This window comes from Bos javanicus, chromosome 3 (assembly GCF_032452875.1).
Source record: "Bos javanicus breed banteng chromosome 3, ARS-OSU_banteng_1.0, whole genome shotgun sequence".
NCBI lineage: Eukaryota > Metazoa > Chordata > Mammalia > Artiodactyla > Bovidae > Bos > Bos javanicus.
In genome coordinates, this window is record NC_083870.1 from 59,126,037 (window position 1) to 59,138,977 (window position 12,941).

Consider the following 12,941-nt stretch of genomic DNA (forward strand, 5'->3'; position numbering starts at 1 on the left):
AGGGGCAGAGAGAAGCTGAAGCGTTCCTCCTGTGCCCTGTTCCCTTGAGAGGTGGGGGAAGTTCCCTCCCTTTCATAGAAACAGGAGAAGAACAGGATGTTATCGCCCAACAATTACCTCCTATTGCTTCCTCCTCTAGTGACCAAATGTCACAGGATGAACTTGGGCACCCTTCATCAAATGCAGCAGGAAATAGAAATGCTGAATGGCATGTTGGCAGCCAACAACAATATGCCAAGGTTTCCCAGGTAATTGCTAGGAAATCACTGTCATTCGGCACCCTGGTTAATCTGCACAGTGACCAAAACTGGGCATATTCTCGCCTCTATTGATCAGTCCTTTTCTCCTCAAGCCTCTCAGGCCATGTGCCAGCTCTGGTGCCTCAAGCTTCAGGGGCCCAACCAGTCTTGCCCTCCCCTCCCATGCCCAGCACAATCTGCCTCCTTCTCCTCTGCCTCCAGGGAAAACTCACCTGTTTGACCCTCCAGTGTCACCGGAAAGTGTGCAGTGCCCTCGTCTGATTAAAATGCTATGGTGTTGATGGCAGGGTTATCTGTACTTTATTTTAAAATGAGAGCGTCTATTTTAAAATTAAGCCTCTTTTAAAGAATATGCAAAGAAAATATCAAGGGAACTCTATGAGTTTCTCTCAGTTCTTTCTGTTGACTGTGGGCTCCCTTGATGCTGCTGCTACCCTGCAAGGTCACATTCACTTCTGGGAGATTGTAAGCCATTGTATGAGCCATCTCCACTTCCCAAATCTATTTACATCCTTAGCCACTTCGGAACAGTACTTAAGTTATCATCAGCTCTGTTCTTCATGCACTTACACAAGGCCCAAGTCATAAAGGGGCTGAGCTTCTAGCAAATCACTTAATGGAAATTTTATGAAAGCCAGAATTGCATGTGTAAATTAATTGCATATGAAAAGCCTAGGCTAGCCAAAACAATACTGGAGAACCAATACTACCTGATTTTAAGGTGACTTATAAAGTGATACTAATTTAGACAGTACGGTATTGGCACCAGGATAGACAAAACATCCATGAAACATAATAGAGGGTTCAGAAAAAGATTCATATGTATATGGACAACTGATTTTTGACAAAGGCAATCCAGGGTAGAAAGAATAGTTTTTTTCAACAAATGTTGCTGGAACAATAGGATATTCATTTGGAGAAAAACCTTCATTAAATATCTTATACCATACAAAAATTAACTAGAAATGCATCATAGATCTAAATGCAAAGCATAAAAGTACAAAACTTCCAGGAAAAAAAACCCCTGGGTTATGCAAAAATTTCTCAGGTCACCAAAAATGTGATCCATAAAAAAACAAATTGCTTAACTGAAGTTCATCAAAATTAAAAGCTTCTGCCCTTTGAAAAACATTGTTAAGAGAATAATAAGATAATCCAGAGTGGGACTAAATGTTTGTATATATCTGATAAAGGACTCGTATCCAGAAAACTCACAAATCTGAATAGTAAACAAACAACAAAACCTCCAAAATAATGAGTAAAATATGTAAACAAACACATATTTTCATGAAAGAAGATATGTGGATAGAAAATAAGTGCAACAGTGACTCATTAGGGGAATGCAAATTAAAACTACAGTAAGATACTACTACATCCTAATTAGAATGGCTAATTTTAAAAGACTGACCCTGGTGGTCCACTGGTTAAGAATCCACGTGCCAATGCAGGGGACACGAGTTTGATCCCTGGTCCGAGAAGATTCCGCGTGTCGTGGAGCAACTAAGCCCTTCACAGCGGCTAAGCCTGACCTTTGGAGCCCAAGAGGCACGACTACTGAGGCCCAGGCAAGTAGAGCCTGTGCTCTGCAACAAGAGAAGCCACTGCAATGAGAAGACTTCACATTGCAACTAGAGAGGAGCCCCGCTCACTGTAACTAGAGAAAGCCTATGTGCAGCCATGAAGACCCAGGGCAACACTCCCCTCACCCCAAAAAATAGCCTGACCCTACTGGTGAGAATGTACAGGAACTAGAACAGCCATCATGCTGGTGGCAGTGTAAAATGGTTTGTAAACATTTGGCAATATCTTAGAAAGTCGATGGAGAAGGCAATGGCCACCCACTACAGTCTTCTTGCCTAGAGAATCCCAGGGATGGCGGAACCTGGTGGGCTGCCGTCTATGGGGTCGCACAGAGTCGGACACGACTGAAGCGACTTAGCAGCAGCAGCAGTAGAAAGTCAAACATACCCACACCATGTGATCCAGCCATTCTACTCCTGGATATTTATCAAAGAGAAATAAAAGCTTATGTCCATTAAAAGGCTTGCACAAGAATGATCATGGGAGACTAGTTTGTTATGAGCCCAAACTGGAAATAACCAATTCAAGTGTTCATCAAATAAATTGTGATATATCCATATAATGGAATATATCTCAGCAATAAAAAGTAATGAACTATTTATACCCTCAACATGGATGTATGTCAAAAGCGAAAGACTAAGACAAAAATAAGAACATATCATATGATTCTATTTATATAACATTCTAGAAAAATACAAGCTTACCTATTGTAATAGAAATAGCAAATCAGTGATTGGGAATTGAGGGGAAATGCTTAAGGGAACTATTGAAAAACAGCATGAGGAAAATTTGGGGGTGATGGATATGTTTATTTCTTGACATGCCCATATACATATGTCAAGACCTAAAAATTTGTATATTTAAATTATATACAAGACTTCCCTTCTGGTACAGTGGATAAGAATCTGCCCACAAACTCAGGGGACATGGGCTGGATCCTTGGTCCGGGAAGATACCACATGCTATGGAGTAACTGAAGCTCTTGGAACACAACTACTGAGCTGGTGCTCTGGAGCTTGCTTGTTGCAGCAACTACTGTAGCCCACAAGCCGTAGAGCCTGTGCTCCACAACAAGAGAGACCACCACAGTGAGAAGCCTGTACACGGCAACGAAGAGTAGCCCACTCACCGAAACTAGGGGCTTCCTGGTGGCTCAGCAGTAAAGAATCCGCCTGCAATGCATGGGCCTCAGAAGATGTAGGTTGGATCCCTGGGTCGGGAAGATCCCCTGGAGGAGGGTATGGCAACCCACTCCAGTATTCTTGCCTGGAGAATCCCATGGACAGAGTAGCCTGACGGGCTACAGTCCATAAGGTCACAAAGAGTCGGACACATTTGCAGTGACTGAGCCCACACTCACCACAATGCATGGAAGATCCAGTGCAGCCAAAATATTAAAAAATCAATCTTTAAAAGAATAAAATATATACAGTGTATTTCATGTAAATTATACCTTAGTAACACTCTTAAGTGTATACATGTGCAATTGTGTATTGTACCTCTGAGACTCGTGTAGCACAATATTCTAAGATTCACAGTGTAACACTGCCTGTGAGAGCAGGAACTCTGAAGCCAGTCTTGGTTTGTGTCTCACTACATTTCTTGGGCTATTAACATGATTTTTCTGTCTCAGTTTTCTTAACTGTAGTATGGGGATGGTACCCACTACCTCTCAGAATTGTTGATGGGATTAAAATATATTAAAGCATTTAGGAGAGTACCTGATGCTGTAGTAAGAGCTCATGAAACGTTAGTTATCATTAGTAGTAGTGTGGCATTAATTTACAGTTTTCAGCAGTAAATATAATCACTTTCAAATCATAAAGGCCCCTTATAGAATACTCAAGTAATACAGATCTCTTACAAGTGAATGTCCCTTTGCTTCAAAAAAAATCTCAAGTGATGAATAAAATAGATTCAAGGAGATTAGCCATGTAGTGATCTTCATTAAGGGCTCCCCAGGTGGCACTAGTGGTAAAGAATCTTCCTGCCAATACAGAAGACATAAAAGATGCAGGTTCGATCCCTGGGTTGGGAAGATCCTCTGGAGAAGGAAATGGCAACCCACCACAGTACTCATGCCTAGAGAATCCCATGGACAGAGAAGCCTGGTGGGGTACAGTCCATGGCGTTATAGAGTCAGACACAACTGAAGCAACTTAGCACACAGCACGATCTTCATTAAAGCAGAATGCTAACTCACCTTTTGTCTCCTATTCCACTCCTGAAAAGGATTTGGAATGAGGAGGTTTTCTTAGATTATCCAGATGGTCCCTAAATATAATCACAAGTGCCCTTATAAAAGGTCAAGGGAGGTTTGACTGCATAATTAGTGAAGGGCGGTGAGGGTAGGTGGGGCGTCCCCTGTGTCTCAGCAGTAAAGAATCTACCTGCCAATGCAGGAGACCCAGAGATGCAGGTTGGATCCCTGGGTCAGGAAGATTCCCTGCAGAAGGAAATGGCAATCCACTCCAGTTCATACCTGGGGAATCCCATGGACAGAGGAGTCTTATGTGTTGCGGTCCATGGGGTCACACAGAGTTGGACATAACTGAAGCAACTGAGCACCCAGCACAGCAAAGGTGGGCGAGGAGATGAGTGACGTGCTGTGAAAGAGGGATGCCCGCAGCCCCCTAGAGGAACGAGGAGCAGGATCTCCACTGCATCCAGAAGGAAGCAGCCCTGCCTGGATTTTAGACCTCAAGACTCAGTTCTGACTTCTGGCCTCTTTTTTGTGTTATTGAGTTGCCAAGTCATGTCTGATCCTTTGTTACCCCATGGGCTCTAGTCCTCCAGGCTCCTCTATCCATGGGATTTTCCAGGCAAGAACCCTGGGTTGCCATTTCCTTCTCCAGCGAATCATCCTGACCTGTAAAATAACAAATTTTCACTTTTTTTAAGCTGCTAAATTTGAGAAACCCTCTTTAGCTCCTCAATTTAAACCTGCCTAAATCTTCAGGCCTCAATTCAAAAGGTGCTTGCTCAGAAGCAACTAGAATAGATGTCCTCCTGTAATTGCTTGTTCTCCCATGTCTACTGCTTTTGACCTGTGATTCTTAACCCTTGCTGTGCATCTGATCTTCTACAGTCATCGCAGGTCATTGTGACATGCAAGCCAGACTGAGAACCACTGCTCTAAATGCGGGTTCTTCGGACTAGTTGGTAGTAAGAATAGAGCAACCTGGGCATGCGTGCATGCTTGCTCAGTTGTTTCAGTCATGTCCGACTCTTCGTGACCCTTTGGATTGTAGCCCACCAGGCTCCTATGTCCAGGGGATTCTCCAGGCAAGAGCACTGGAGTAGGTTGCCATGCCCTCCCCGAGGGGATCTTCCCAACCCAGAGACTGAACCCTCATCTCTTATGTCTCCTGCATTGACAGGCATGTGCTTTCCAGTGCTACCTGGGAAGCCCAGCCTGGGCATATCCAAGTTTAGGAGACGGTTTTGCAAATGCTTGCAGGTCTTTGTTCCTTTCTAAGACACATTTACTTGAGCAAGAATTTTGATCTTACAAAATAAAGTACTCAAAGCCATCAGAAATATTTCTCTAATATCTTTTATTCTTATATATTTGTTTAAAGCTAATAGATTTTAAAAACTTGGCTTTATTTCTTTTAAATGAGACAGTTTGTTTTTAAAAATTCAAACAATATGAAAGATACAAAGATGAAAGCAAAAGTCATCAAAACTCTGAACATTCAAAAAGTGGTTTGGTAACATATCAGTGACTATCCTTTCAGCCATCTCAGAGTCTATTTAATATTTATATAGTTTTGTGTATGAAATCTTACAAAATGGGACTGCATATGGGACTTGCTTTTTAAACTCAATATCATATTCTAGGTCTTTCATGGTCAATAAATAAAGTTCAGTTCAGTTCAGTTGCTCAGTCGTGTCCTACTCTTTTTGACCCCATGAATTGCAGCACGCCAGGCCTCCTTGTCCATCACCAACTCCCAGAGTTCACTCAGATTCACGTCCATCGAGTCAGTGATGCTATCCAGCCATCTCATCCTCTGTCGTCCCCTTCTCCTCCTGCCCCCAATGCTCCCAGAATCAGAGTCTTTTCCAATGAGTCAACTCTTTGCATGAGGTGGCCAAAGTACTGGAGTTTCAGCTTTAGCATCAGTCCTTCCAAAGAAATCCCAGGGCTGATCTCCTTCAGAATGGACTGGTTGGGTCTCCTTGCAGTCCAAGGGACTCTCAAGAGTCTTCTCCAACACCACAGTTCAAAAGCACCAATTCTTCAGTGCTCAGCTTTCTTCACAGTCCAACTCTCACATCCATACATGACCACAGGCAAAACCATAGCCTTGACTAGACGGACCTTTGTTGGCAAAGTAATGTCTCTGCTTTTGAATATGCTATCTAGGTTGGTCATAACTTTCCTTCCAAGGAGTAAGCGTCTTTTAATTTCATGGCTGCAGTCATCATCTGCAGTGATTTTGGAGCCCAGAAAAATAAAGTCTGACACTGTTTCCACTGTTTCCCCATCTATTTCCCATGAAGTAATGGGACCAGATGCCATGATCTTCGTTTTCTGAATGTTGAGCTTTAAGCCAACTTTTTCACTCTCCACTTTCACTTTCATCACGAGGCTCTTTAGTTTCTCTTCCCTTTCTGCCATAAGGGTGGTGTCATCTGCATATCTGAGGTTATTGATATTTCTCCCGGCAATCTTGATTCCAGCCTGTGCTTCTTCCAGCCCAGTGTTTCTCGTGATGTACTCTGCATATAAGTTAACTAAGCAGGGTGACAATATACAGCCTTGACGTACTCCTTTTCCTATTTGGAACCAGTCTGTTGCTCCATGTCCAGTTCTAACTGTTGCTTCCTGACCTGCATATAGGTTTCTCAAGAGGCAGGTCAGGTGGTCTGGTACTCCCATCTCTTGAAGAATTTTCTATAGTTTATATACATCATCATTTTAGTGAATTTATAGTATTGCGTCTTATAGCTTCTCAATGATGTACATGGGCTTCCCAGGTGGCACGGGGCTAAAGAATCCAACTGCCAATGTGGGAGATGCAGGACACACAGGTTTGATCCCTGGGCTGGGAAGATCCCCAGAGTAGGAAATGGCAACCCACTCTAGTATTCTTGCCTGGAAAATTTCATGAACAGAGGAGCCTGGCAGGCTACAATCCATGGGGTTGCAAAGTATTGGACACGACTAAGCAACTGAGCGTGCACACATGAATGATTTACATAATCAGTCCTCACTGATGGATATGAAGGTTATTTCTAATGCTCCACTGTTATAAGCAGTACTGGTATGAACAATCTTGAGCACAGAGAGGCTTTTTAAAATTTAAGAGCATAGGGATGCATGAGTTAGTGAATGAGGGAGTGAAATTGCTCAGTCATGTCTGATTCTTGGCGACCCCATGGACTGTAGCCTACCAGGTTCTTCTGTCCATGGGATTTTCCAGGCAAGAATACTGGAGTAGATTGCCATTTCCTTCTCCAGGAGATCCTCCCGACCCAGGGATTGAACCCAGACTCCCACATGGTAGGCAGACGCGTTACCGTCTGAGCCACCAGGGAAGTCCTCTGGGGATGCATAGCGGAGGGACAAATTGGGAGACTGGTACTGACATTTACACACTGTTATGTATAAAATAGGTAACTAATGAGAACCTACTCTATAGCACAGGAAACTCTACTCATTTCAGTTCATTTCAGTTGCACAGTCATGTCCGCCTCTTTGGGACCACATGGACTGCAGCACGCAAGGCCTCCCTGTTCATCACCGACTCCTAGAGTTTACTCAAACTTATGTCCATTGAGTCGGTGATGCCATCCAACCATCTCATCCTCTGTCGTCCCCTTCTCCTCCCACCTTCAGTCCTTCCCAGCATTAGGGTCTTTTCCACATGAGTCAGTTCTTCGCATCAGGTGGCCCAAGTATTGGAGTTTCAGCTTCAGCATCAGTCCTTCCAGTGAATACTCAGGGCTGATTTCCTTTAGGATGGACTGGTTGGATCTCCTTGCAGTCCAAGGGACTCTCAAGAGTCTTCTCCAACACCACAGTTCAAAAGCATCAATTCTTCAGCGCTCAGCTTTCTTTATAGTCCAACTCTCATATCCACAGCTTTGACTAGAGGGACTTTTGTTGGCAAAGTAATGTCTCTGCTTTTTAGTGTGCTGTCTAGGTTGGTCATAACTTTTCTTCCAAGGAGCAAGCGTCTTTTAATTTCATGCAATCACCATCTGCAGTGATTTGGAGTCAAAAAAAATAAAGTCTGTCACTGTTTCCACTGTTTCCCCATCTATTTTCCATGAAGTGATGGGCCCAGATGCCATGATCTTAGTTTTCTGAATGTTGAGTTTTAAGCCAACTTTGTCACTCTCTTCTTTCACTTTCATCAAGAGGCTCTTTAGTTCCTCTTCACTTTCTGCCATAAGTGTGGTGTCATCTGCATACCTGAGGTTATTGATATTTCTCCCGGCAATCTTGATTCCAGCTTTTGCTTCATCAAGCCCAGCATTTCTCATGATGTATTCTGCATATAAGTTAAATAAGCAGGGTGATATATACAGTCTTGTATATAAATACTCCTTTCCCTATTTGGAACCAGTCTGTTGTTCCATGTCCAGTTCTAACTGTTGCTTCCTGACCTGCATATAGGTTTCTCAAGAGGCAGGTCAGGTGGTCTGGTATTCCCATCTCTTTCAGAATTTTCCACAGTTTATTGTGATCCACACAATCAATGGCTTTGGCACAGTCAATAAAGCAGAAATAGATTAAAATTATACATTTTATGCTATATGTATTTTAACAAATTAAAAATTAATTAATTTAAAAATGATATATCCAATGTGATAATGATCAAGGGATCAATCCAAGAGGAAGTCATAACAATTTTAAATATCTATGCACCCAACATAGAAGCACCACAATAGATAAAATAAACACTAACAGACATAAAGGGAGAAATTGACAGTAATACAATAACAGTAGAAGACTTTAACACCCCACTCACACCAATGGACAGATCATTGAAACAGAAAATTAATAGGAAACACAAGTCTTAAATGATACATTAGATGAGATGGATCTCATTGATATCTTCAAGACATTCCATCCAAATGCAGAAGAATACAGCTTCTTCTCTAGTGCACATGGAACATTCTCCAGGATAGACCACATCTTGGGTTATAAACCAAACCTCAGTAAATTTAAGAAAATTGAAATCTTCTCTGACCACAATACTATGAGACTAGATATCAATTACAAGAAAAAACTGTAAGAAACACAAACACTTGGAGATTAAACAACACATTTCCAAATAACCAACAGGTTACTGAAGAAATCAAAAGGAAAATCAAAAAGTTTTAGAAACAAATGACAATAAAAACACGACAACTCAAAACCTATAGGATGCAGCAAAAGCAGTTCTAAGAGGGAAGTTTATAGCAATACAATCCTACCTCAAGAAGCAAGAACAACATCAAATAGACAACCTAACTTTACACCTAAAACAACTGGAAAAAGAAGAAAAAAAAAACACGCCCAAAATTGGTAGAAGGAAAGAAATCATAAATATCCAAGCAGAAATAAATTAAAAAGAAATGAAAGAAACAATAGTAAAGATTAATAAAACTAAAAGCTGGTTCTTTGAGAAGATAAACAAAACTGACAAACCTTTAGCCCAACTCATTAAGAAAAAAAAGAGAGAAGAATCAAATCAACAAAATTAGAAATGAAAAAGAAGAGATTACAACAGACACTGAACTGAACTGAACTGAACAACAGACAATGCAGAAATGCAAAGGATGGTAAGAGACTATTATGAACAACTATGTGGCAATAAAATGGATAACCTGGGAGAAATGGACAGATTCTGAGAAAAGCTCAGTCTTCTAAGACTGAACCAGGAAATGGAAGCCGTGATCAAAAATACCCCAAAAAACAAAAGCCCAGGACCAGATGGCTTCATAGGAGAATTCTATCAAACATTTAGAGAAGAGCTAATGCCTATCCTTCTAAAACTCTTTCAAAAAATTGCAGAGGAAGGAACACTTCCAAACTCATTCTACGAGGTCATCATCATCCTGATACCAAAACCAAAGACAACACAAAAAAAGAAAACTATAGGACAATATCACTGATGAACATAGATGCAAAAATCCTCAAGAAAATTTTAGCAAACAGAATTCAGCAACACATCAAAAAACTCATACACCATGATCAAGTTGGGTTTATTGCAGGGATGCAAGGATTCTTCAATATATGCAAATCAATGTGATACACCATATTCACAAATTGAAAGATAAAAACCATATGATAATCTCAATAGATGCAAAAAAGCCTTTGACGAAATTCAGCACCCATTTATGATTAAAACTCTTCAAAAAATGGGCATAGAAGGAACCTTCCTCAACATAGTATGATAAGCCTACAGCAAACATTCTCAATGGTGGAAAACTGAAAGCATTCCCCTAAGATCAGGAACAAGACAAGGGTGTCCACTTTCACCACTATTATTCAACATAGTTCTGGAATTCCTAGCTACAGCAATCAGAGAAGAAAAAGAAACAAAAGGAATCCAGATCAGAAAAAGAAGTAAAGCTCTCACTGTTTGCAGATGACATGATACTGTACATAGAAAACCCTAAAGATAGTATCAGAAAATTACTAGAGCTAATCAGTGAATTTAGCAAAGTTGCAGGATGCATAATCAATACACAGAAATCACTTGCATTTCTATATACTAACAATGAAAAATCAGAAAGAGAAATTAAAGAATCAATCCCATTCACTATTGCAACATAAAGAATTAAATATCTAGGAATAGACTTACCTAAGGAAACAAAAGAACTGTGTGCAGAAAATTATAAGACATTGCAGAAAGAAATCAAAGACGACATAAACAGATGGAGAGATGTTCCATGTTCCTGGGTAGGAAGACTCAATACTGTGAAAATGACTATACTACCAAACACGATCTACAGATTCAATACAATCCCTATCAAATTACCAATGGCATTTTTCATAGAACTAGAACAAAACATTTCACAATTCATATGGAAACACAAAAGACTGTAAATAGCCAAGTAATCTTAAAAGGAAAAAATGGAGCCAAGGAATCAACCTTCCTGAATTCACATTACACTACAAACCTACAGTCATCAAGATAGTATGGCACTGGCACAAAAACAGAAATATAGACCAATGGGACAAGATAGAAAGCCCAGAAATAAACCCATGCACCTATGGGTACCTTATTTTTGACAAAGGAGGCAAGAATGGGGCAAAGACAGCCTCTTCAATAAATGGTGCTGGGAAAATGGGACAGCTACATGTAGAAGAATGAAGTTAGAACACTTCCTAACACCATACACAAAGATAAACTCAAAATGGATTAAAGGCCTAAGTGTTAAGACCAGAAACTATAAAACTCTTAGAGGAAAACACAGGCAGAACACTTGATGACATAAATCAAAGCAAGATCCTCTATGACCCACCTCCTAGAGTAATGGAAATAAAAACAAAAGTAAACAAGTGGGACCTGATTAAACTTAAAAGCTTTTACACAGCAAAGGAAACTATAAGCAAGGTGAAAAGACAACCCTCAGAATGGGAGAAAATAATACAAATGAAACTGACAATGGATTAATTTCCAAAATATACAAGCAGCTCATACAACTCAATGCCAGAAAAACAAACAACCCAATTAAGAAGTGGGGAAAAGACCTAAACAGACATTTCTCCAAAGAAGACATACAGATGGCTAACAAACACATGAAAAGATGCTCAACATCGCTCATTATTAGAGACATGCAAATCGAAACCACAATGAGATATCACCTCACACTGGTCAGAATGCTGCTGCTGCTGCTAAGTCGCTTCAGTCGTGTCCGACTCCATGTGACTCCATAGACAGCAGCCTACCAGGCTCCGCTGTCCCTGGGATTCTCCAGGCAAGAACACTGGATGGCCATCATCAAAAAGTCTACAAAGAATAAATGCTGGAGAGGGTGTGGAGAAAAGGAAACGCTTTTGCACTGTTGGTGGGAATGTAAATTGATACAGCCACTATGGAAGACATATAGAGATTCCTTAAAAGACTAGGAATAAAACCACTATATGACCCAGCAATCCCGCTCCTAGGCATATACCCTGAGGAAAACAAATTTGAAAAAGACACATGTATCCCATTGTTCACTGCAGCACTATTTACAATAGCTAGAACCTGGAAGCAACCTAAATGTTCATCGGCAAATGAATGGATAAAGAAGTTGTGGTACATATACACAATGGAATATTACTCTGTCATAAAAAGGAACACATTTGAGTCAGTCCTGATGAGGTGGATGAACCTAGAACCTATTATACAGAGTGAAATAAGTCAGAAAGAGAAAGATAAATATCATCTTCTAGCACATATATATGGAATCTAGAAAAAAGGTACTGAAGAATTTATTTACAGGGCAGCAATGGAGAAACAGACATAGAGAACAGATTTGTGGAGATGGGGAGAGGGGAGGAGAGGGGAGATGTATGGAAAGAGTAACAGGGAAACTTACATTACCCTATATAGAGTAAATAGCCAACAGGAATTTGCTGTATGGCTCAGGAAACTCAAACAGGGGCTCTGTATCAACCTAGATGGGTAGAATGGGGAGGAAGGTTCAAAAGGGAGGGGATATATGTATACCTATGGCTGATTCATGTTGAGGTTTGACAGAAAACAAAATTCTGTTAAGCAATTATCCTTCAATAAAAAAATAAATACATTAAAAAAATGAAAACTATATACTATGTGAGGTTTAGATTGAGTTTTATATTTTTCTTTATGGATGTTAACTGTTGAACAGAATTTGTTGAAAAAAGCTATCATTCCTTCATTGAACTGCTTTTGCATCTTTGTAAGAAATCAGTTGTACATATTTGTGTGTATGAATATCCGAGTTCTCTATTCTGTTGTATTGATCTGTGAGCTTCCCTGATGGCTCAACCTGTAAAAATTCCTCCTGCAATGCAGGAGAAAGAGGGGACACCTTCAATTTTCTCTGAAAAAAAAGTCACACAGTGCCATTTCTGCTGCATTCTGTTCTTTGAGGCAACCACAGAGCCCCAACCAATTTCAAGCG

At 40.6% G+C, this 12,941-nt stretch overlaps 1 protein-coding gene across 4 annotated transcripts in view; it reads right to left on the reverse strand.

The window, feature by feature from the left end:
• The window catches only part of DNAI3 (dynein axonemal intermediate chain 3), a 107,086-nt gene that overhangs the window by 371 nt on the left and 93,774 nt on the right, over positions 1–12,941 (reverse strand). The window contains exons 23-24 of one of the 4 annotated variants that reach the window (XR_009735386.1): positions 3,202–3,248; positions 2,971–3,069 (exon numbers count right to left, since the gene is read on the reverse strand). The exons of 1 other annotated variant lie outside the window; for it this stretch is intronic. Coding sequence is in view for 2 of the 3 variants with exons in the window: in XM_061411404.1 (XP_061267388.1) it covers positions 3,673–3,828 (156 nt within the window). In the remaining variant the exon portion in view is untranslated. Of the gene's footprint in view, positions 1–2,970; positions 3,070–3,201; positions 3,249–3,276; positions 3,829–12,941 lie in introns of those variants that run through there. 2 more of the 4 variants (XM_061411406.1, XM_061411404.1) reach the window with 2 other exon arrangements.